General features: G+C 39.5%; 1 protein-coding gene across 1 annotated transcript in view; it reads right to left on the reverse strand.

Annotated features, from left to right (window-relative positions):
- Window positions 1-25,262, reverse strand: part of LOC124776695 (DNA-directed RNA polymerase I subunit RPA1) — a 307,614-nt gene that overhangs the window by 90,069 nt on the left and 192,283 nt on the right. Inside the window, exons 23-24 of the mRNA XM_047251802.1 lie at window positions 9,139-9,238; window positions 1,635-1,723 (exon numbers count right to left, since the gene is read on the reverse strand). Of these exons, the coding sequence (XP_047107758.1) occupies window positions 1,635-1,723; window positions 9,139-9,238 (189 nt within the window). The remainder of the gene's footprint in view (window positions 1-1,634; window positions 1,724-9,138; window positions 9,239-25,262) is intronic.

The raw sequence follows: 25,262 nt of genomic DNA on the forward strand, positions 1-25,262 counted from the left end.
AATTAAAACCTCTGAGGGAAAACATCGTATGGAGCAGGACATTATCAATATAGATCCAGATGCACAGGATACAACCTTGACTTTCACTATTGACATATCTGTGCCTTGAGCTGTTGATGGAGAGGGACGATGTAGCTGCATGGTGATGACTATTTTTAAGGCAGATCTGTAGCATGAATATTGACGAAGTGGTGTGGTTTGATAAAACTTGGATCAATTCAAATCATGTTGTCAAGCATTCCGGACATACAACAACTAAAGGAAAATTGGCAATGCCTTCCGGCAGTGGGGGTAGACTTATTCTTCTTCATGCAGGCACCTCACAAAGTTTTGTCCCAAATAGTCCCCAGTTTCTTAAAACAAAGAATACAGAAGATTGCCATGAAGAAATGAGCCATGTCACATTTACATAGAAGCTCATAAAGATCACAAATGCCAAATCTGGAAAGACTGTCAGCAACTGTTCTAGTTAATGCTCCTTATCATTCAGTAGTTGTTGATAAGGCACTCTCCATGTAAAAGCAAAAAGAGGAAATGACTGAATGATTTCAGCACCATAACATCAATGTAAATGGTAACTTTCCACAGTTCACCAGGTAAGAAATCAACAAAATGGAAAAACATATGGGCTTGCAGTAATTAGGCTACCATCTTACCACTTCCATTTCAAGCCAGTAGAGTTAATATGGAGCCAAATTAAAGGTTACGTTGCCAAGAATAAGAAGCACTCACAAAAGAAGCTGTTAGGAACATCAACTATGAAGATTGGAAGAAAGCCATCAAGTATATGCAGAGCATCATGGAAAGAGCATGGCAGAATGAAGCTGTTTTGGAAAATTCAGTGGAGCGGATGTTTGTTTCATTGAACAACAACAGCGACACTTCAAGCACCTGTAATACGACGAGAGTGATGTCAGTGGATTTTCCACTATCACCTTAGGAATCGAGCACAAGCGGATTCAGAAGCATGTTTGGAGAGTGCAGTTTACAGCTTCAAGTATCTATGTAGCAAAATTACCTAGTTGTAAGTTTTGAAGTTTTCATAAGGATGCCTTATCAGTAAATAATTGCAAATGAAGTTCATGTCTCAAATTCAGACTGTATGACACAAAATAAATATTACAGTTTACAATTTAATTGGAGCAATACAGAGGCCTTGTTTTTTACATCACTTTTGTTCTTTCTCACAATAGAGGTTGGCCTATTGAAGATACGTTTTCCCACCTTTATAAAAAAAAAACATACTCTTATTTTTGTTATGTTGCAAATAAATAAGCAGTTAAGAAAAATTAACAACTGGTTCATTACAAACTTAGTAACCCTTATCTCTTAACGAAGCTGTACAGATGGTTGATCAGTACTTGACTCACGAGTGGACAATTCTACATCGTATTTAACTCAAATTCTCTGATGTTATGGATCTCAGACTTTCAGTTTGGAACAGATGAAAATATGATTATTCTTCAAGATCTTGATTGCATAATGCAATCAGTTCAACAACAAAAAAGTTTCCCCACATGTCAAAAAATCATCCTTTTCTATGTGCCTGTACATAGCTCTCCTCTTCTATTTGGCGTTCTGTTTAATACATACCACATTTACATACATGCCCTTCTGATACAGTAAATTGCTACCTGATCATCATCTGCCTCCTCTTCATTTGCCCCATCAACAGCATCTTCTTCAGCTCCTTCATTATCTATTCCTTCATCTTCTGAGTCTTCTGAAATTTAACATTGGGGTATATTTAATATAACTTTCCATAATTATTTTTAAGAGTAGACAGATTAAAAAATTCTATGCAGTTTACAGTTTCATAAAATACTACACCAAATGTGAATGCAATGAAACTACATACTGAACACTAAAAACAACAATGTATCGAAGGAAAATTCAATTGACAAAACTTATATAGTATGAGAATGGATTACTGGCTGGTACTTACCTACAGGAAGTAAATGTTTAGTACAGCTGACAGACAAATGTGAAAGTAATACACTTCTTAGCTTTCAGAACTAATAGTTCCTTCCTGAGGGCAGAGATAAGGATAGGTTGGAGAGGGTTAAACGAAGGGCAGGCCACTCAGCTCACAGGATGAGAGGGACCCACCTGTGGTACGGACAAGGTAGGCCAGTAAAATTAGCTCCAAATGGGAGTCTGCCTTCCAAAAATTTGTGGAATTCTGAAAACTGTTTTTATCGCCCAAGTAGGGCTCTGATATGAGTAACTTGTATTTTCTCGGATTTCTGAGAGGAGCTTCAGTTGCAATGAAAAGAAAACTACCAAAATTTTGGACTTTATCAGGGTCTTTTTTTACTTCAAATTACTCTGAAACTAAGTGTTTAATCAAAAAAGTGAAGGTTATCGAAAATGTGGAGCATTAAATTGTGCATCGACTGAGTACCAAAACTTTTCTGATTGATTAAATTTTCCTATTGAAAATTTTTCACACTTTTAGGTAACATTCGTTTCACTAGTATGAAATGTGCAGCGTTTGGGAACTGACCAATTTGATGCAAATTTTTTTTAGGAGAAAAGCTATAGCGTGTCAAATTTTGTTTTCGAAAAGTCAAAGAAAGTGACAAAAAATCTACCTGGTACATAAAATAGCCATTATTAAATTATGTAAATTATATGATTAACAACCAATGTCAACTTTCTGTTTACATGAATTCGTGGTGTCTTGCTTTGGACATGTCAGGGAGAACCATGCATTGCCTCGATGGGCAATGAATCCAACCCGTTCAGTGCAGTTGCACAATTATGTTTGACCTCTCATGGGAGTCTCATGAACGGGGACTGCGGATATGTGGCGCTAGGTGGGAATGTGGGTCAGCCAAGACAGTCCACGCAACTGCGATAAACACTGAGACCAGGTGGCACAGTGAGTAACGCAGGCACCTAGTAAGCAAGAGATCCCTGGTTCAAAACCCAGACCAGCACACGTTTTCACTCATTGCTGCTGATTCTGCATGAAGTTCTGATGCAGTTGACATCAATAGTTACTTCCCTTTCCTTTTCTACCCCCCCCCCCTTTCCCTCCTCCACCAATTTACATAATATGTATCATAGCTGCAGATTCCACATGGTGTCTGTTCTTTCAGACATGTCCGAAAGAACAAACACCATACATCCATATAATTGATTCACCTCAGTGGGCAATGAATTCACCATCTTCAGTGTGGATGCACATTTACGATTGACCTACTGTGGGAATCTCAAAGTAGTGAGCATGGAGGGCATGGACGGGGACTGCGGGTAGGTGATGCTAGGTGGGAATGTAGGTTGGTGGAGGCATGCCTAGATAGCCGTGGAAATGCGATAAACACTGTGTCTGGGTGCCACATTGGGTAACGCAGTTGCCTAGTATGGAGGATATCCCGTGTTCAAATCCCAGTCCAGCACACATTTTCTCTCAATGCAGTTGATTTCGCATAAAGTCCTGATGCAGCTGACATCAATAGTCTCTTTCCTTTCCTTGCCTTTTTCCCTGCTCCACCTTCAATTTACATAATCAAATTTCCACTTTCCATTCAACGAATTTTTCCAATATTAATTTTTTTTTAATTTTTTGCTACTGGTACATAATCCCCGACTGACATATTATCAAGATAAAAGTTTTGAAAACTATGGAATTAACAATATAATGTTGTATAATGAGTCAAAAACTGGTTTAAAAGAATAATAATGAAAATAAATACATTAGGTTTATTACTGTCTTATTATGAATAAAGAAACTTAATTCAATTAACAATAAATTGTGTTAGATTATAAAAAACTGACTTACAGTAATAAAAAAATGTGTTAATTTGGAGTACAATATTAATGTTTAGTTACATACCATCAGTTTTTCTTAATTTTACAGTATTAATTCTTCAAACGCTTGAAGGATAAGAGTCCAAACTCTAATTTTTCTGTTTCTTGTGTATAGATATTCTCAGATAAATCTCTTACTTGTTTTTCCCAAATGTCATTACCTGTGTCACTGTCATCAGTGTCAATAATAGGGATATCAGTTGAAACACTGGAGCAGGATTGGCCATTGCATTTTTTGCAAAACCTAATGCTGTTTTTCCTGTGCCACATGTGGAAAAAATAGCTTTCCATGGTTCTGCATTTGCTGCTTCTTTGGTAGTGGAAACTGCTAAGAAGTCGAATTTTGAAGGCTTCCAGCCTAATTGCAGTGGATCTAAAAGGTCATTTTTCCAAGCTCGCACTAGCAAATGCATACTCCAGAAAGCTGTTGAGCGGCTGCTTTTGTAGGAGGCTAAGAGGTAAGGTTGAATGATGTCTTTCAAAGATTCAATAGTGAACAACATTTAACAGCTCTGTTTAATCTTCATAGTATGTGGCTGCTATAAACTTCTGTCCAGACTTATAAGTTGTATCAGGATAAGCACTGGAATTGCTGAATATCTCTGCAGCTTTCTGTACTTTTTTTTTTTTACATTTCCAATGCCTTGAGGAATTTGTTTTCATTTGTCAAAAAATGATGAAGTGACATCGCAGCCACTGAAGGAATACAGTAACTGAAAGTTTATCTTTCGATACTTGAGACAACTTGAAATTTAGGGTGCTGTAGACTATGGTGTCTTGTCTTCCATTGCCTGGCTTCACTACAAAAATGTTAGGGGACAATGGGACTGAAGCAGTCAGAATCACGAACAAGTCTATGTCCTCCCCAATGACAACACAGAGTGCTGAGCAATATCAACAGCAGTAGCTACAATCAGAGTGTCGGTGTCCTCAGCGGTTTGCTTAGTAACGAAGCACTCACTCTCAAGTTGTGCTATCAAATAAGCAAAAACAAACCCTTGGCCTTGGTTACTAACGTTTCATTCAGCATGACGGTTGGTACAGTCTTTTTGGTGATGCTTTGCAACTGTTAGCTGATTTCACGGACCTATCAATTGTCACAACAGATTATCTTTCATACCAATCTGCATAATTCGTAATTGTGTAAGAAAATAGTTCTTTTGCCTCCCATGCCACTCTACACAACAAAAATCATCCATCTACAACAAACTTTGCTTTTTCAAAGTCAACTGAATCTTGAATGGCATCAAGCTACATGTGAACCAGAGCTTTTTTGTTTCCAACATACCTAAATCATAAAGCATATAGGATATCGGGCCAGCTCATACTCAGAAAGTGCTGAAGCCCTTCATAGTACTTTCTGTGGAATGCTATTCTGCAAAAAACCGTTTCCCCATTGACAGGGACTACCTTGTTGTGCATTGTGATCTTAGATGCCCTACACTTTGAAAGTAGGACTCAATTTCTTCTCTGAAATTTTGCAGTTTAATACTCTCCAACATTTCGCCCATAAAATTTTGCATAAAATTGGTGCCTGCCCCCCCCCCCCCCCCCCTCCCAAGTGTGAAAAAATTACTATTTTCTCACTAGCATTTCTATAGGTAAATTTATTCCAATAACAAACTTCTGGTACTCAACCAACACAGAATTTAATGATCCACATTTTTGGTTACACTGGCTTTTTCAATTAAACACTTAGTCTCGGCGTAGTTTGGGGGGGGGGGGGGGGGGGGGGGGGGACGACCCTCAGAAAGTCCAAAATTTTGGTGGTCTTCTTTTCATCATGGCTGAAACTCCACTCAGATATCAGGGCAAACCAAGATTATTCACACTGGAGATCTACTTGAGTGATTAAAACTTTTTTCTTGGGCTGCAGGATGGACAAATCACCAGTGCCATACACTTCACTGTCTGAAGGTAATACATTGGTCAGCAAGTTTGTATCATAATTTATTAGCTTTTATAAACAATAATGTGTATGAAAGAAAACAATAAATTATGTCTGTTTGCACTATTAAGTCTATCTGTCGCAGGTATTGATAATCTTAGTATATAAGCCACCTAAAATGTGATTTGTAACATTGTTACAACAGAAATCATACAAAGTAACCAAGGGGGCATGAAGTAACTAATTAAACCTCCTTTCACTAACGGAATGAGTAGGGAGCTGAAAATGGAGCAACTATTACTAACATAATAAGAGTCTCTCTCTCTCTCTCTCTCTCTCTCTCTCTCTCTCTCTCTCTCTATCTTCAAATATTTTCACATATAAATTTACAAGTGTGCCACACCATTTCCATGAAGACAAAATTGATTACAACAGAAAAGACAGAAATTACTGGAGATAAAAATAGTAAAAGAGAATAACCAGTTTTTATTCTCTACAGTAAGAGCTTTCCGAGTGGAATATTTGTTTCTGCATAAATTTCAATAGGTTTTTTTTCTCTAAAATAGCTTTTTTTTTTACATATTTAAGCTTTCAGCAAATGAGTGTTTCCGCTGAGGAGCAGCAGCATTTTCTCACTGGGAACAGACTGCTGCTCTGACTTAAGGCTTTCTCGACATTGTGTTTCTCTTCTCACACACTTCGACAATTGCAAATACTGCAGGACACTGATTTTGAATCCATAGCATATAAGCCCTGATATTGCAGAGCCATTTTGTGGGCCATATAACCCATACTTGGCAACACTACAGATAGAACCAACAAAGTATGTAGAGTGGAAGTACAACCAAAAATAACTATTTGAGCTGTACGGTTTCCAGGAACACTCATGGCTTGGTCAAAATAGCAGGTGGCCACACAAACATAAACAAGTGAGAACTTATAACATTCAATATACAAAGAGCGGAGGGGGAGCAAGCAGGTTAGCCACCTACACCAATGTTCAATGTTTCTGCAAAAGCAGAACTGACACATGGATCACCAATCCCTTCTGACATCATGAGAATCATACTCCAACCATGTAATAGATATTAAAATAAGAAAAACAAATGACAAGCTTCTCACAATGTAAAGCAGAGTGCACAAAGCATTTGCAAAGAGTTGCTGCACAATTGCTTGCCTAGTTTGGCAATCTGAGTCCTGCACTGCCACAGATGACATCTGTCTTAGAGAGGCCATTCATCTGCCCACTGTTAGATGTGGGCCTTGGCTGTAACTAACAAGTGCACTGACACATTGTTGCATTTGTGCACAGGTGCGACCCCCCCCCCTTTTTTTTTTTCCTCTCCACAAATACATTCTTATGCTCACTCTCTTTCCAGATTGGGCTTTGTCAGATGTGTAATACCAGTAAAAGAAAATTGATTACTTTTTCAATATTTACATGCAGAAAATGTGAAGCTATTTCAAACTGTCTCTTACAAAATCATTCATCTGGATGTAATTCATCGTAAACAGCATTTATTACATAAATCTGCATTTTTGTCTCTTCTGTTTTGCATAAAACAATAGTTAAAAGAGTTTACAAGGTATTTCTTTGATGAGAAGTAATGCCTAATACCAGCCACTTCAAGGAATCAAACTACCTTCAAACCCAAAAAACCATTTCTGGTTCCAACAGAAGAAATATTGTCCCAAAAGCCAAACAGTTACATTGCTATATGGACAATTCCTTCTTTTAGTACATTATGTGCAACATACCCCATTAACTGTTGATGCAGAAATTGTGTTGAGAGAGTTTTTTCACTAGACGGTGGGAGCAAGTCTGTTACTGTACAATAAAGTTGCAAAAATCATTTACCAAAACTCTAAAATTAATGAGAAGCAAATATTAAAGGACATTTATTCTTGAAGGACAGTATTCTTATATTTTTTAATTAATAACTGTAGATATTGGATTGGGACATGGGAAATTCGCATTTTGCAATAAATACGAATTCTGCCTTAAAATGCTTAAAAGGCAAAAGATCTAAAAAGTGCTATTTGATAACAAATTGTATACAGATGAAGTATTTTATGAGAGAGTTTGAAATAGCTTCATTTTCTAATGTAACAAAATTTTGGTTACTAGTATTGCACATCATTTTAAAAAGCCCAATTTCAAAAGATAATATGCATAACGCAAAATAAAACATGCATAATTGCAATGAATTACCATTGTTTCTGATGCTGTGATGCCATGCGTCATGGACAGCTGAATGGTCTGTATAAGTTACAAGCCACATAATGCACCATAATACTCAGCCATGGGATCAAACATGTTAAAACAAAGAAACACATACGTCTGCCTGCTAGCTAAAGTTCAGAAGTTGGTATAATGCGGACATGTTTAATGTGGCAGTTTTAAGCTGCAGGTGTACTGAACTGGGGTTGTGCCAAATACTGGCAGATTTCAGTCTTTAATGTGAAGAGCCTAATCCTGGTGTATCACTGAGTTTCATTATCACACACACAACACCAGAAGGGATCAGCAATTCCAATGAGCATGTGTTGCTTCTGTTTTTGTAGAAATTCAGGACACAGGCGTATCCTGCTGCTCCACGAGAGGGAGGCAGGGCTCATTTCCCCACACTGCTTCTGCCCCTTCTGGCAATCATAATTGTAGTTTCTTTACACAGGCTGCTGACTGCCAGTTTAGTGTCCGCACTCTGCACAATACCGACTGGAAAACAAAGTCTATCAAACCTATTTCAAGTATGCCTGTATTATTCCCCTAACATGTGACGAGAGATATTGTCTGTTCTGCTTCTAGACGACGTGCCTTGTTTATTCTATCCATGAAACTTTCAAGTATGGGTCATACGGCTATCAATGCCCATGAAATGGCAAATTAATATTTTGCAGACTTTGTGGTTATTGAACTGTGTGAACAGAAAAAATAACGTTGAGAAACAGCTGCAGGAAAATGCTATCACTTTTTACCAGAAACAGTCATTTGTTGAAAGCCCGAACAGAGCCAAAAGAAAAAAGAAGCAAAGACTTTTTCAGGAAACAGCTGTTGCAGTTTTTGCAAAAGTAAACATTCCAGCCAAAATGCTCCCCAAAAACCACTTTTTTTAAAGAATCAATTTCAGAACACTATTTCATCTTCAGGCATGTAGTGTCCCAGTCTTTTAAATTTGCATCTAATCATTTACAAATAAAAAAAGTATAGATGTCAATTTTGTCAAAAATAGATATCTCCCTATATTAATGTGTAAAAAAATTATTTCTAAGCACAAAATGTCAAAAGTGAATTCCGGTCCACACGTTACAGTATGGCCAGATAATCTACAGTCAAATTAACAGCTGGAAAACAATCACCAAAACCATGAGTTTTAAACTCAATGTTCACTTGCAAATTCCAACAGCTATTTTTAATACAGCACCATCCATACCTCTAATGAAAGCTTCCTCCTCTTCTTCAGGTTCATCATAATCCTGATTTTCATTACGTCGACCTCTTGATCTTGCCATGGTAGCATCATCATCATCTCCCTGTAAAGAGGGTCTCAAACAGTTATTAAAAATATTTGCATTATTTCACTACAATTATACATAAAAAGACATCTGCAGGGGGTCCTTAAAGATAGGTTTACTATACAATTAAAAGTAAATAACTATCTCACACACACACACACACACACACACACACACACACACACACACACAAGAAACATATTTGTGAAAATAAAGACTGAAACTAATCACCCATTGCAGCCACAGTAGTGTACAGTCTTAACACCATTACAGTCAAGAAGATGATTTATGAAAGCAATCCGGCACATGTTAATCATACGATGAGAGAAGGAATATTTAAATGGAACATACTGTATGCAAGGTCATTTTGGTTGATGTTACAAGGTCAAATCAGTCCCAGACTGTTGCCCCTGGAACAACGAAAAAGGTTGTTAAGTTGGTACTGCAAATGGCTGAAAGCATGGGGAAACTACAGCCATAATTTTTCCTGAGGGCATGCAGCTCTACTATATGGTTAAATGGCGATGGCATCATCTTGGGTAAAATATTCCACATGTAAAATAGTCACCCATTCCAATCTCTGGGTGGGGACTTCTCAAGACATCATCATCAGGAAAAACAAAAGTGGTTTTCTACACATCAGTGTGTGGAATGTTGGGCAGATAGGTTAGAAAATTCAAAACAGGAAATTGATAGTTTAGAATTAGATATAGAGGTAATTAGTGAAGTTCAGTGGCAGGAGAAACAGAACTTATGGTCAGGTGAATATAGAGTTACAAATATGAAATCAAATAGGTATAGTGCAGTAGTAAGTTGAACAATGAATAAGATAATAGGAATGCTGATTAGCTATTATGAACAGCATAGTGAATGTGTTATTGTAGCCAAGATAGACAGAAAGCTTACACTCACCACAGTAGCTCCAGTTCATACACCAATTAGCTCTGCAGCTGGTGATGAAATGTATATATGAATTATATCATGGTAAGCCAGCCAAATGAAGTGGGCAAAAGGAATACTAATGTCTCAAAAACTGGACTGACAGGAAATGCAAAATGGCTAAGCAGGAATGGCTAGAGGACAAATATAAGGATAAAGAAGCATATATCATTAGAGGAAATAAAAATTAAAGAGGCCTTTGGAGAAAAGAGAAGCAGCTGCATGAGTATCAAGAGCTCTGATGGAACACTAGTTCTAAGCAAAGAGGGGAAAGTTGAAGGGAGGAAGGATTATACAGAGGGTCTCTACAAGGGAGATGTACTTGAAGGCAGTATTATAGAAATGGAAGAGCACGTAGATGAAGACGAGAAATAAAAATTAAAGAGGCCTTTGGAGAAAAGAGAAGCAGCTGCATGAGTATCAAGAGCTCTGATGGAACACTAGTTCTAAGCAAAGAGGGGAAAGTTGAAGGGAGGAAGGATTATACAGAGGGTCTCTACAAGGGAGATGTACTTGAAGGCAGTATTATAGAAATGGAAGAGCACGTAGATGAAGACGAGATGGAAGATATGATATTGCAAGAGGAATTTGACAGACCACTGAAAGGCCTACACCAGAACACGGTTCCAGGAGTAGGTGACATTCCATCAGATCTACTAATAACCTTAGCAGAGCCAGCCACAATAAAACTCTGTCATCTGGTGTGCAAGACGTATGGACATGTGAAATACCCTCATACTTCAAGAAGAATCTAATAATTCAAATTTGAAAGAAAGCAGATGCAGACAGGTGAGAATTTTACCGAACTATCACTTTAGTAGTCACGGTTGCAAAATGCAAACAAGAATTCTTTACAGAAGAATAGAAAAACTGGTAGAAGCCAATCTTAGGGAAGATCAGTTTGGGTTTCGTAGAAATGCGGGAACACACAACAAAACACTGGTTCTACGACTTCTCTTAGAAGATAGGTTCAGGAAAGACAAACCTATGTTTATAGCATTAGGAGGCTTCGAGAAAGTTCTTAACCATATTGACCAGAATAATTTCTTTGAAATCTTGAAGATATCAGGGGTAAAATACAAGGAGAAAAATGTTATTTACAGCTGATACGGAAACCACATGGCACTTATTTAAAAGTCAAGTGGCATGAAAAAGAAGCAGTGGTTGAAAATGGAGTGAGACAGTGTTGTAGACTATCGCTGATGTCATTCAATCTGTACACCGAGCAAGGAATTAAGGAAACCAAAGAAAAATTTGGATTAGGAATTAAATATCAGGGAGAAGAAATAAAAACTTTAAGCATTGCTGATGACATTGTAATTGTGTCAGAAAGAGCAAAAGACTTGAAGAGCAGCTGAATGGAATGGACAGTTTATTGAAAGGAGGATCTAAGATTAACATAAACAAAAGCAAAACAGGGACAATGAAATGTAGATGAATTAAATCACATGATGCTGACAGAATTAGATTAGGAAATGAAACACTAAAAGTAGTAGATGAATTTTGTTATGTGGGTAGCAAAATAACTGATGGTGGCCGAAGTAGGGAGGATATAAAATGTAAAATAGCAATAGCAAGAAAGAGCATTTCTGAAGAAGAGGAATTTGCTAACATAGAATATAGAATTAAGTGTTAGGAAGTATTTTCTGAAGGTATTTGTATGGAATGCAGCCATGTATGGAAGTGAAGCATGGACAATAAACAGTTTAGACAAGAAGAGAATAGAAGCTTTTGAAATTTGGCGTTACAGAAGAATGCTGAAGAACAGATGGGCAGATCACCTAACTAATGAGGAGATACTGAATAGAGTTGGAGAGACAAGACATCTGTGCACAACCTGACTAGAAGAAGGGATAGGTTGATAGAATACATTCTGAGACATCAAGGGATCACCATTTTGTACTGGAGGGAAGTGTGGAGGTTAAAAATTGCAGAGAGAGAGACCAAGAGGTGAATACAGTTAGCAGATTCAGAAGGATGTGGGTTGCAGTAGTTATTTGGAAATGAGAGGTTTGCACAGAATAGAGTAGCACTGAGAGTTGCATCAAACCAGTCTTCAGACTGAGTATCACAACACACCCTGTACGAAAGCTCGTATTACCTGTAAGGATCAGAATGAAAAATGTGGGAAATGAAATGGAATAATACGAAAGGGATGCAAATTAAAGTAAAGAAAGAGAAAACGTGTAGGAAATAGAGAGAAGTGTTACAGGTCACTTGAACAGGTAACTTTCAGTACACAAAAATAAAAGCACAAGAGCACTTGTCATGAAACAGTAATATAAGATGCACAAGATACTCAGTAAATGATGAAACACAGCAGTAATTTTGAGACAGAAGAATGACATTGTTCCATAAAAACACGGGAGAACTGCCGGATATCAGAAACGTCCTGCCATGATATTTCGGCGCAGTCTTCTGGCCATCTTCAGGCGAGTGCCACTGTAGTAGTACTGGCGAGTACGCACTGAGCTCCAATAATTGAAGCCTTACTGAGGTGACATTGTGCATGTGCTGCTCAGCGTGCGCGTTCATAATGGCTCCGTGCGCTGCGTCTCGCGCTCTCCACTGTGAAAGCCTGGCGTATCGGTGTCAGGTCGATTTCCATCTTTATGCAGATAACTATGTCGACTACGAAGTTTCTCTATAACAGGATTCCAAGCAGAGTTTAGCTGATAACCGCCATCTCGATTCATGAGAGTCTTGTTGTCAGACAATCTTATTTCCACAGATTCATTGATAATCGAGCTCCAAAAGTTTGATGTAGGGGCCAAAATTTTTGTGTCGTCGTAATTCATGGAATGGTCTGTGGAAATACAATGTTCGGCGATTGCGGACTTGGTGGGTTGGAGAAGGCGAGAATGCCGTTGGTGTTCCACAATGCGTTCCTGCACAGTTCGTGTTTTTTGCCCTGTACATGACTTGCCGCATTCACACGGAATTTTGTAAACACCTGGTTTACGCAGGCCCAGGTCGTCTTTAACGGATCCCACCAGTGATGAAATTTTGGAAGGAGGGCGGAAGATGACTCTCACTTGATACTTTCTCAATATTCTGCCTATCTGTGAAGAAATATTCCCAATAAATGGTAGATAAACAGTCGACCTGAAGGCCTCTTCCTCTTCCTTGTTCCGTCGTTTGTAGGTATTCATCACTCTGTTCACTTGCCTAGGTGAAAAGCCATTCTTCAAAAATACTTTTTGCAGGTGCTCCAGTTCCGCTTGAAGACTGCTGGCGTCAGAGATAGTATGGGCATGGTGGATCAAGGTTTTGAGAATGCCCATTGTTTGTGCTGGGTGGTGGGAACTAGTAGCTTGTAGATACAGGTCTGTATGAGTGGGCTTTCTGTACACCGAGTGACCAAGTGTGCCATCACTCTTCCGTCGCACCAAGACGTCTAAAAATGGCAGACAACCATCTTTCTCTATCTCCATCGTAAACTTTATGTTTTCATGTATGGAGTTCATGTGACGTAAAAATTCTTGGAGACGGTCCAGACCATGAGTCCACACTATAAAAGTGTTGTCAACGTACCGCCAAAATACTGTTGGTAAGTGGCAGAGTCGAGTGCTCTCTCCTCAAAATCCTCCATAAAAAGATCGGCCACCAGGGGAGACAAAGGACTCCCCATGGCAACACCGTCAGATTGTTCATAAAATTCGTTGTTAAACATAAAATATGTAGAGGAGAGAGTGTGCTCAAACAACGCTGTAATGTCTGCACCAAACATATTGCCAATGAGGTGTAGTGAGTCCACCAGAGGCACCTTTGTGAACAGTGAAACCACATCAAGACTGACCAATAAGTCACTACTTTGCAGTTGTAGCAACTGAAGTCGACTGATAAAATCACCAGAATTCTTTATGTGATGTGCACACTTGCCTATCATTGGTTTGAGCAAAGATGCCAAGAATTTTGCTACGTCGTAGGTGGCTGCTCCAATGTTACATTGACATTCATTAGCTATCTCACTACTACAGTTTCAATAGTTATACAATGATATATGTTTAACTTAGGCACTAAAAACCCACTTGACAATGACAGAATAAGATGGCATTATGAGTCCATGTGAAAACATAATCAACTGTGGCTGCAGCCACAGAAGTTAGTGAGAATGAATTTTGTTATGAGCTGTCAACAATGCCTGAATGGAAAAATAAGATAGGTAAATACAACAAACATGTCATAATAAAATAATATTAATGAAGAGGGTCAAAAACAAGAAATATCAGATGAGAATATGTCAGGAAATGAATACAGAAAGAACAACAGGGCACAGAAGTTTATTAGTAAAAAGTGGTAGGAACAGAGATTTGGGCAGTAAAGCCAGCACGATGAATAGCAATAAGAGTAGCAGTAGTTTAACTATTCTAGAAAATACAATATTCTCATTTGATTAGGGTCTGTAAATATCCTCAAGAAGGCATAGAATCTAGTCATGGCTACAAATTGTGTAAACTAGTCTGATAAAGAGCCCAAGATTAACTGCTGATTTACATACTGTTTTTACAACTATCCTCAATCCAATGTTAATTCTTTATGGTCAGTAATTTCCTTTCCATTATTTAAAGTCAGTGAAAGAAAATTTACAGTAAATTTACTATAAAGTTAATATTGGTTGACACGCTAGCGAAGGAAGTGCCTAAGTGTCAAAATGTAATTATCAATTCCAAATCATGTCACAAAAACTTAGACATTCTAAAATGAGATTTGCTGGTGTACAGTAGTTCCTCTGAGGAATCTTAATCTGTGTTATTTACAAACTGCAGCTGCTGATTCACTCATTGATATATGAATATAGTTTTCCTAAACAATGAGTAAATTTAGTGTATAATTTTTGCACAGTGTTAAAGGACATACATCATCCAATTCATTCACTTTTACTCCTGTTTGTTTCACTATGCAGCACACTAATTACTTAAAAATAATTCTGCAGAAAAACAAGATAACTGAATATTCTTGATCAGTTTATCTTAACGATACAAATTCCTAACAGCCATGAAAACTCTTACAAAGCAGGGTAGCCAAGTGTTTACCCATTACAAATTCATGAACACACAACGCATGTCAAGGATTTAAATAGTGAACAGCCTTTCAAAATACAATAAACAAAAGAAACTGGACAAAATGGGGCATCATGCTGCTTAAAAACATTTATACCCATGTACGAGGTGTGACAATGAAGTAATGAGACTGATTTTCCTTGCAAGATGTGGCAACCCTGCAGGCTTGCATAGGCACAATATCTTTGACCTCTGTTTATAAGCTACTTCTAGTCCAAGCGGCACATCGATGCAACTGCTCAGTCGTGAGTTGTGCTGTAATAAGTTAACATGTGTTTGTGTCTCTCATCACGAAAATGGAATCGCATAATATTGCGCAACAGTATGCCATTTCTTTTTGTGTTAAATTGGGTGAAAACGCGACAACAACTTACGGTAAGCTTCAGAAGGCTTTTGGAGAGGTTATATCCAGAGCATTGGCATAAAATGTTTAGTGAAGGCAGAATGAATGTTGAAGATGAAGATCACAGTGGATGACCATCAAGCTCACAGACGGATGTCAACTTGGCCAGGGTGCGTGAACTCTTATGATCTGATCGAAGATTATCTGTGAAAATGATTGCAGAAGAACTGAACATCAATTGAGAAACGGTGGTGATGATTATCTGCAATCCTGTCCAGCGACATTAATTTGTTCCTAGTTCATTACGCAAAACTGAAAGTTTTCCCAAATCTAAGGGGGCCATCGCAGCAGTATCCAGCGATGGTTCCAGAGATTTAAAGAAGGTGATTTCTCTCTACTGGACAATCCATGAAGTAGTAGACCATCGCCGGCAGTGAAAGATGTGAATAAGGAGACCATTGATCAAATCATCCAAAATGACAGATGTGTGATGACATGACAGCTTGCTGAAATGACTAGTTTGTCATTGGTTAGTGTGGTATCACTGGTACAGTCACTAGGGTACAGAAAAATCTGTGCACATTGGGTGCCTACACTACTGGCCATTAAAATTGCTACGCCACGAAGATGACGTGCTACAGACACGAAATTTAAGCGACAGGAAGATGCTGTGATATGCAAATGAGTAGCTTTTCAGAGCATTCACACAAGGTTGGCGATGGTGGCGACACCTACAACGTGCTGACATGAGGAAAGTTTCCAACGGATTTCTCATACACAAACAGCAGTTGACTGGCGTTGCCTGGTGAAACGTTGTGATGCCTCATGTAAGGAGGAGAAATGTGTACCATCACATTTCCGACTTTGATAAAGGTCGGATTGAGACCTATAGCGATTGCAGTTTACCGTATCACGAAATTCCTGCTCGCGTTGGCCGAGATCCAGTGACTGTTAGCAGAATATGGAATCGGTGGGTTCAGGAGGGTAATAAGGAATGCCGTGCTGGATCCCAATGGCCTCGTGACACTAGCAATCGAGATGACAGGCATTTCATCCACATGGCTGTAACGGATCGTGCAGCCACGTCTCGATCCCTGAGTCAACAGATGGGGACATTTGCAAGACAACAACCATCTACACGAACAGTTCGACGACATTTGCAGCATCATGGACTATCAGCTCGGAGACATCTACATGAACAGTTCGACGACATTTGCAGCATCATGGACTATCAGCTCGGAGACCATGGCTGCGGTTACCCTTGACGCTGCATCACAGACATGAGCGCCTGCGATGGTGTACTCAACGACGAACCTGGGTGCACGAATGGCAAAACGTAATTTTTTCAGATGAATCCAGGTTCTGTTTACAGCATCATGATGGTCACATCCATGTTTGGCGACATCGCAGTGAACGCACATTGGAAGCGTGTATTCGTCATCGCCATACTGGCGTATCACCTGGCGTGATGGTATGGGGTGCCATTGGTTACACGTCTCGGTCACCTCTTGTTCGCATTGACGGCACTTTGAACAGTGGACGTTACATTTCAGATGTGTTACAACGCATGGCTCTACCCTTCATTCGATCCCTGAGGAACCCTACATTTCAGCAGGATAATTAATGACCGCATGTTGCATGCCCTGTACGGGCCTTTCTGGATACAGAAAATGTTCGACTGCTGCCCTGGCCTCCACCTCTCTCACCAATTTAAAACATCTGGTTAATGGTGGCCGAGTAACGGGCTTGTCACAATATGCCAGTCACTAATCTTGATGAACTGTGGTATTGAGTTCAAGCTGCATAGGCAGCTGTACCGTACACACCATCCAAGCTCTGTTTGACTCAATGCCCAGGCGTATCAAGGCAGTTATTAAGGCCAGAGGTGGTTGTTCTGGGTACTGATTTCTCAGGATCTATGCACCCAAACTGCATGAAAATGTAATCACATGTCAGTTCTAGTATAACGTATTTGTCCAATGAATACCCGTTTATCATCTGCGTTTCTTCTTTGTGTAGCAATTTTAATGTCCAGTAGATTACTGAGAAGAGAAATGAAAATGATGAGGAAGAATGTGTGCGAGACCTTTACTGAAGACTGGAAACAGTGTTTTGACGGCGTCATTACCCAGGATGAAACATGGTTGTTTTTGTCCGAACCTGAGAGCAAAACTCAATCCACAAAGTTGCGTCATCCAGGTTCCCCTCGGAAGAAGAAACCAAGACTTCCACGAACAGCAGGCTGAAAGGTGATGGCCTCCTTCTTCTGGAATCAGTGTGGTGTCATTTTCATTGACTTTTTGGAACATGGCCCCACAATTAGTCGGACTGTTACTGTTTGTCATTGGAAAAGCTGCGACGTGCCATCATCAAGACCGACAGACCACAACTTCAGGGTCAGCTCATCAGACTATACCATGACAATGCCAAACCCCATACAGCCCTTATGACGCAGGAGAAAATCAGGAACGTGGGTTGGAAAATTGTTCCACATCCTACCTACAGCCCGGACTCGACTCCGTCAGATTTTTACATCTTTGGTCATCTGAAGGCACACCTGCACGGTGAAACATTTGATAGTGAGAAAGACCTTATTTCCTATGTCAAGCAATGGTGTAAAAGTCAATCCCCAGAATTTTACCAAAAGTGCATTTACATCATGGAAAGAACACTGAGCCAGATTGTCACAGCTGATGGAGGCTACATTGAGTAGGCTCAATGTATAGCTAAATGTTCCAAGTATGTTCACAAAAAATTTCAATCTCCTCCTTGAAAGAAAACCTTAGAGATGACTGTGCAAAACTGAGCTACTTTCCTAAGCTCGTATGCCCCGTGTATGATATGCCTGCCTTGTATTTGGGGTAAGGATCACTGAATGGAAGAGATCCTTATAAAACTGCAGGCGATATAAATCTGCTGTGTTTTGCTCTCCATCATTTCTTGTACTTCTACAATCTGAGTTATGGGGTTTAAATCTCTGGAGGCTTCTAACTTCCTTAAGTATGGCAGAAATACCAAATGAAACACAGGAAGATCACATAATTATTAAAATTTGGAAATATTTTTCAATGGGTGCACAAGTAAGTAAATTGACCCACATCCACCACACCTATATGAGTGTGCGTGCTCCCCCCCCCACACCCAACCACCCACATGAGCATGCGCATACGTGCTCGAGATCCTACATCATGTACTCTATGCCAGGATCGCACTGCGGCAGGTAGATTTAGGTGTAGTGGGGATTGTGGTGAGGGGAGTGAGTAGAGGGACAAATAGCTCAGAAGCACCCAGGTGGAGGCTGCAGGAGAGGGGTGGAGATTATATATATAAAGTCGGCATTCATCAGAAATCAATCAGACACCAAGAATGCCAGAAGATGGTAAGAAGTCGGTTTGCCAAAATATCGCACCTTTTGGATGATGCTACCCGGCTGAACACCCGAGAAATTTTCAAGCTCAAAGGAAGGCAGCAGGTTTGTTGGCTAGGAATGTGAGAGGGACAGATGAAAGGGCTAGGCTTCTGCTGCACATGTACTGAAGTAAGTGGGGTGCTCTGTGGTGCTTGATAAAGGTGATGTGGAGACACAGATTCAGAGGGAGTGAAAGACAGAGAAAGGGGAAACTTTGGTGGATTTTGTGGAGACAGAGGGGTAAATGGAGATCAAGGAAATCAGAATTACAGGAGCAAAGAATGTATTTCAAGGGTAACTCCCATCTGCATTGCTCAAACATGCTGGTGGTGGAGGGGAGGATCCAGATGGCCCAGGTTGTTAACCAGCCACTGAAATTAAGTATGGTGTGCTCAGCTCCATGTTGTGCCGCTGGGTGGTGACCATTCATTATGCTGGACAGTCGGTTGGTTGTCATACTGATACAAAAAGTTAGCAGTGACTGAAGCAGAGTTGGTATACAACATAATTGCTTTCACAGGTGGCCCCCATGAACCATGGACCTTGCTGTTGGTGGGGAGGCTTGCGTGCCTCAGCGATGCAGATGGCCGTACTGTAGGTGCAACCACAACGGAGGGGTATCTGTTGAGAGGCCAGACAAACATGTGGTTCCTGAAGAGGGGGCAGCAGCCTTTTCAGTAGTTGCAGGGGCAAAAGTCTGGATGATTGACTGATCTGGCCTTGCAACACTAACCAAAACGGCCTTGCTGTGCTGGTACTGCGAACGGCTGAAAGCAAGGGGAAACTAAAGCCGTAATTTTTCCAGAGGGCATGCAGCTTTCTTGTATGGTTAAATGATGATGGCGTCCTCTTGGGTAAAATATTCCGGAGGTAAAATAGTCTCCCATTCGGATCTCTGGGCGGGGACTACTCAAGAGGATGTCTTTATCGGGAGAAAGAAAACTGGCGTTCTACGGATCAGAGCGTGGAATGTCAGATCCCTTAATCGGGCAGGTAGATTAGAAAATTTAAAAAGGGTAATGGATAGGTTGAAGTTAGATATAGTGGGAATTAGTGAAGTTCGATGGCAGGAGGAACAAGACTTTTGGTCATGTGAATACAGGGTTATAAATACAAAATCAAATTGGGGTAATGCAGGAGTAGGTTTAATAATGAATAAAAAAATAGGAGTGCAGGTAAGCTACTACCAACAGCATAGTGAACGCATTATTGTGGCCAAGATAGACACGAAGCCCACGCCTACCACAGTAGTAGAAGTTTATATGCCAACTAGCTCTGCAGATGATGAAGAAATTGATGAAATGTATGATGAGATAAAAGAAATTATTCAGGTAGTGAAGGGAGACGAAAATTTAATAGTCATGGGTGACTGGAATTCGAGAGTAGGAAAAGGGAGAGAAGGAAACATAGTGGGTGAATATGGATTGGGGGAGAGAAATGAAAGAGGAAGCCGTCTGGTAGAATTTTGCACAGAGCATAACTTAATCATAGATAACACTTGGTTCAAGAATCATAAAAGAAGGTTGTATACATGGAAGAATTCTGGAGATATTAGACGGTATCAGATAGATTATGTAATGGTAAGACAGATATTTAGGAACCAGGTTTTAAATTGTAAGACATTTCCAGGGGCAGATGTGGGCTCTGACCACAATCATTGGTTATGAACTGTAGATTAAAACTGAAGAATCTGCAAAAAGGTGGGAATTTAAGGAGATGGGACCTGGATATTCTGAAAGAACCAGAGGTTGTAGAGAGTTTCAGGGAGAGCATAAGAGAAGAAAGAAATACAGTAGAAGAAGAATGGGTAGCTCTGAGGGATGAACTAGTGAAGGCAGCAGAGGATCAAGTAGGTAAAAAGACGAGGGCTAGTAGAAATCCTTGGGTAACAGAAGAAATATTGAATTTAATTGATGAAAGGAGAAAATATAAAAACACAGTAAATGAAGCAGGCAAAAAGGAATACAAACTTCTCAAAAATGAGATTGACAGGAAGTGCAAAATGGCTAAGCAGGGATGGCTAGAGGACAAATGTAAGGATGTAGAGGCTTATCTCACTAGGGGTAAGATAGATACTGCCTACAGGAAAATTAAAGAGACCATTGGAGATAAGAGAACCACTTGCATGAATATCAAGAGCTCAGATGGCAACCCAGTTCTAAGCAAAGAAGGGAATGCAGAAAGGTGGAAGGAGTATATAGAGGGTCTATACAAGGGCGATGTACTTGAGGACAATATTATGGAAATGGAACAGGATGTAGATGAAGATGAAATGGGAGATACGATACTGCGTGAAGAGTTTGACAGAGCACTGAAAGACCTGAGTCAAAACAAGGCCCTGGGAGTAGACAACATTCCATTGTAACTACTGACGGCCTTGGGAGAGCCTGCACAACATCCTGATCCAACTCGGCAACAATCACTCCTAGTGGTTCACCAGAGTAAATTAACACCCTCAAACTGTGGCCAATAATAAAATTGTTCACACAATATCACAGTGAACAGCTCAGCACAACATGCTCTATTTGAACGGCTCCTTCACAAGCTGAGCCATTTGGGTCTTTCATTATGTCACTGATCTTTGTTGTCCACTTGATACCAACTGCATTCTTTCTTTCTTTCTGTCTTTTTTCAAGTAACCCAACATTGATATTTCCATTCTTCTTTTGGTTACTTTTAGTTTTCTGATAATGAATTCATTTAATGTCCATGTCTCACAACCATATGTTATTATTGGCAGTATACATTGGTCAAAAACCATTTCCTTCAGCTCAGTCAACAACTCAGACTTCAAAACTGAAGAGTATCTTCCATAAGCTTGCCAGTAACATCGAAATATTTCTTGTCTTAGCTCTCCTTTCATATTTAGAAGTTCAACTGGACAGACATAGTCTGTGTTCCTTTGCAGATATGTACTTCCAACAGATATATTTCTCTCCAGTGTCCATTCATTCATCACAATATTGGTTTTATCATAGTTCACTCTTAGACAATTTCAGACCAGACTAACACTAGTTCACTAACCAATATTTGACGTTGTTCTATACTGTTTTCTAACACAACAGTATCGTCAGCAAATCTCATAATTCATCTCTTTCCCAGAATTTGGTTTCCCTTTGTTTTCAGATCACTAGGACTGCTGAAAATAATTTTGGAGATACAGAGTCATCTTGCTTTACACCCTTTCCAATGAAAAATTTCTTGTTTTCTTCAACAACACTCACAAACACTGTGAAGGTTTAGTATATGTTGAGGGTCTATATACAGGAAACAAAACTGAGCATAATATTACAGAAAGAGAAGAGGAAGTGGGTGAAGATGAGATGGGAGATAATATTATAAGACGAATTTGATGGAGCACTGAAAGACTTAACTGGGAATAAGAGCCCCACAATTAGATGACATTCTCTCAGAATTATTGAAACCCTTCGAAGAGTCAGCCATGATAAAACTGGTGTGCAAGATGTAGAAGACTTGGGAAATACCTTCAGACTTCAAAAAGAATGCAATAGTTCTAATTCAAAAGAAGACTTGTGCTGACAGATGTGCATACTACCAAACCATCAGTTTTGTAAGTCACGGTTGCAAAATAGTGACATGAATTATTAACAGAAATACAGAAAAACTGGTAGAAGCCAACCTTGGAAAATATCGGTTTTAGATCTGGAGAAATGTAATAAGATATGAGTAATATCGACCTTACACCACATCTAAGAGGAATTGTTGAAGAAAGGAAACCCACATTTGCAGATTTAGACTACGCTTTTGACAATGTTAATGGAGGGCGCGAAAACTTATTTACATCTTGTATAGAAACCAGACTACTGTTATAAGAGTCGAAGGACTTGAAATATTTTTTGGGGGAAATGTTACTTTAAATGTTCTGCTCACTCACACTGCTCTTCTTGCTGCTTCCTACCAAGAAGATATACGATTAATTATGAAGTTAACCAGTGTTGTTTCCACCAGAGATCAACTCTTGAGCCTCCATATACACTTGCACAAATGAAAACTTGAATAGTGCATGAAAAACACTGTTCATCAGGTCCCATAATGTGTTGTTGGATTTCAAAATCTTGGCCATGTTACTGTCCAGCAGCCAACCAATGCATCCATTGCATTAACCCAAATGAAATCAGTCACAAGTTAAATAAATAAGCGGCAGGAACTGGTGGAGAAATAATTTTAACTTCTCACTTTTCACAGAATTAATTTACAGCACAAAAATTAAATGAAAATATCTTTCTGCACTAATCACAATAGTTTACTATTAAAATAATCTCAGTCAGTGTGAGAACCTAAGTAAGTCTAATGCCATCATGTGTTCATATGACATGTAGAAAATCTATGAACATTATTCAAAGTGCTTCAGCTCATATCTAAGTTAACATTTCTGTAATCAGGAATTAATGATATTTTTAATTGCAAATCACCATCTATGTCAACTGAAAAATTGTTCACAGATGTTTGCATTAAGTCACCTAACCAGAAATTACTCAAAGTCCCAAGCTGAATAACGATTTAAAGTTCCTCATAATCATCACATGCAAACCTCTGCAAATCCATGACCAAATATTCAGAAGGTATTCTGGTTACACACAAGGCAACTTCCATCCGCACATACATCCTACCTGTATGCAAACTCTGCTCCAATGGACTGCCGAAATCCAAGTATGTCACACTAAAATGGTCACGGATGCTTACAGCCTTACACTGATATGAGCCAGTTACATGCACTTCCAACTTGCAGAAACATACATAAAGTATAAATTTAATATACATATGAAGTCTGATGCAAATTTCATAAGCTTTTCAATGCTACTCATAGTTTTCATATAGGATTAATTGTTTTGTCACAAATGGTGTTTCTGCTCATATTTTGCATCATTATATCACTGAGAAATATTAAAAAGTTAAATTAATTACAAACATACATCTCTAGCTACCTCTATTTACTAACGCTTTCACTGTTTTCCTAGAAAATTAACTTTTCCATGGGTGGAATATACATTGCGGCCAGCGATTTGAAATATGAAATATTCCCAGAAAACAGGGTGATTCAGGAGGTATGTCACACAATTTGTGAGGTTGTTCTACATGTGAAAAAAAGTCCTATCAACCTGTGTCTGATTTTCAATCATTATGGAACTGGAGTTGGTTGAAGACTACAGCCAGCCATGAATGGACATGAAGACAAATGTGAATAATACTTACTGAAATGCTGTGGTGGAAAGAATAATCGTGGGACAGACGACTGACGCATTCTACAAAGTGTGTGCGGGTTCTCCAATGGATGGTAGCCCTGTGACGTCGCACTGAGGCAACAGCTGCAAGCATACCCAGTGTGCAGTCACGGGTTGGATCAGTGAGCACTCATGAGGCCATGTGCATGTCACACTTAAGTGTTGTTTAATTGAGCAAGTCCAGTGTGTCCATACCACATATGGTCACCCATGCAGAATAGGCAGACATGGTGCTTGTGTACAGATACTATAATGGCTGTGCCATTGTGGCTGTGACAGAACACCAGAGACGTTTTCCTGATCGACAAACCTCCTGCCAGGGTATTTCCCAGAGCTTTTCAAACCTTAGAAGAATCGAGAACACTACACAGTGAACACTTAACATCAGAACATGAGGTTGTCCAATCAGGTGAGGAAAGAGATAACATTATTGCAATGGTACAACGGAGTCGTGCATTATCTGTCAGTTCGATATTCCATAAACACGAATGTGGCATACGTTATATTCTGAGGGCTTGTATTCATACCATGGGCAGCCCATGCAGCATCTGCATCTGGGTGACTCCGAAAACAGGCAGCAATTTTTTTTTAATAGTTGGCTGTACACAAAGACATCATGTAGTACACTTTATCTGCAGATGAAGCTACACTTACACACAATGGTATCATGAACACCTGAATTCCCATGCATGGGCAATGGAGAACCCATGAGACACTAGAGAAACATGATTCCAAGTTAGGTTCTCAGTCAACATCTGGCAAGGTACTGTTGATGGGCTTGTGATAGGGTCTGTGTTCCAGCCGAATCACATGACAGTTGCTGAGTATGCACATTTACCGGTGGAAAACCTACTTGCACTTTTAGTGACCTGACACTGATGATGGTAAATGTACCTGCAACATAATGGATCACCAATTCAGTGTGCCTGCAAGTATCCCAGTATCTGAATAACACATTTCCTCAATGATGGATTGGCTTTGGTGGACCCACTAACTGGCCTAACAGATCGCACGATCTAACCCAATTAAATTTCTGTTTATAAGG

The sequence above is a fragment of the Schistocerca piceifrons genome, chromosome 1 (genome assembly GCF_021461385.2).
Source record: "Schistocerca piceifrons isolate TAMUIC-IGC-003096 chromosome 1, iqSchPice1.1, whole genome shotgun sequence".
In the NCBI taxonomy this organism is placed as follows: Eukaryota; Metazoa; Arthropoda; class Insecta; order Orthoptera; family Acrididae; genus Schistocerca; species Schistocerca piceifrons.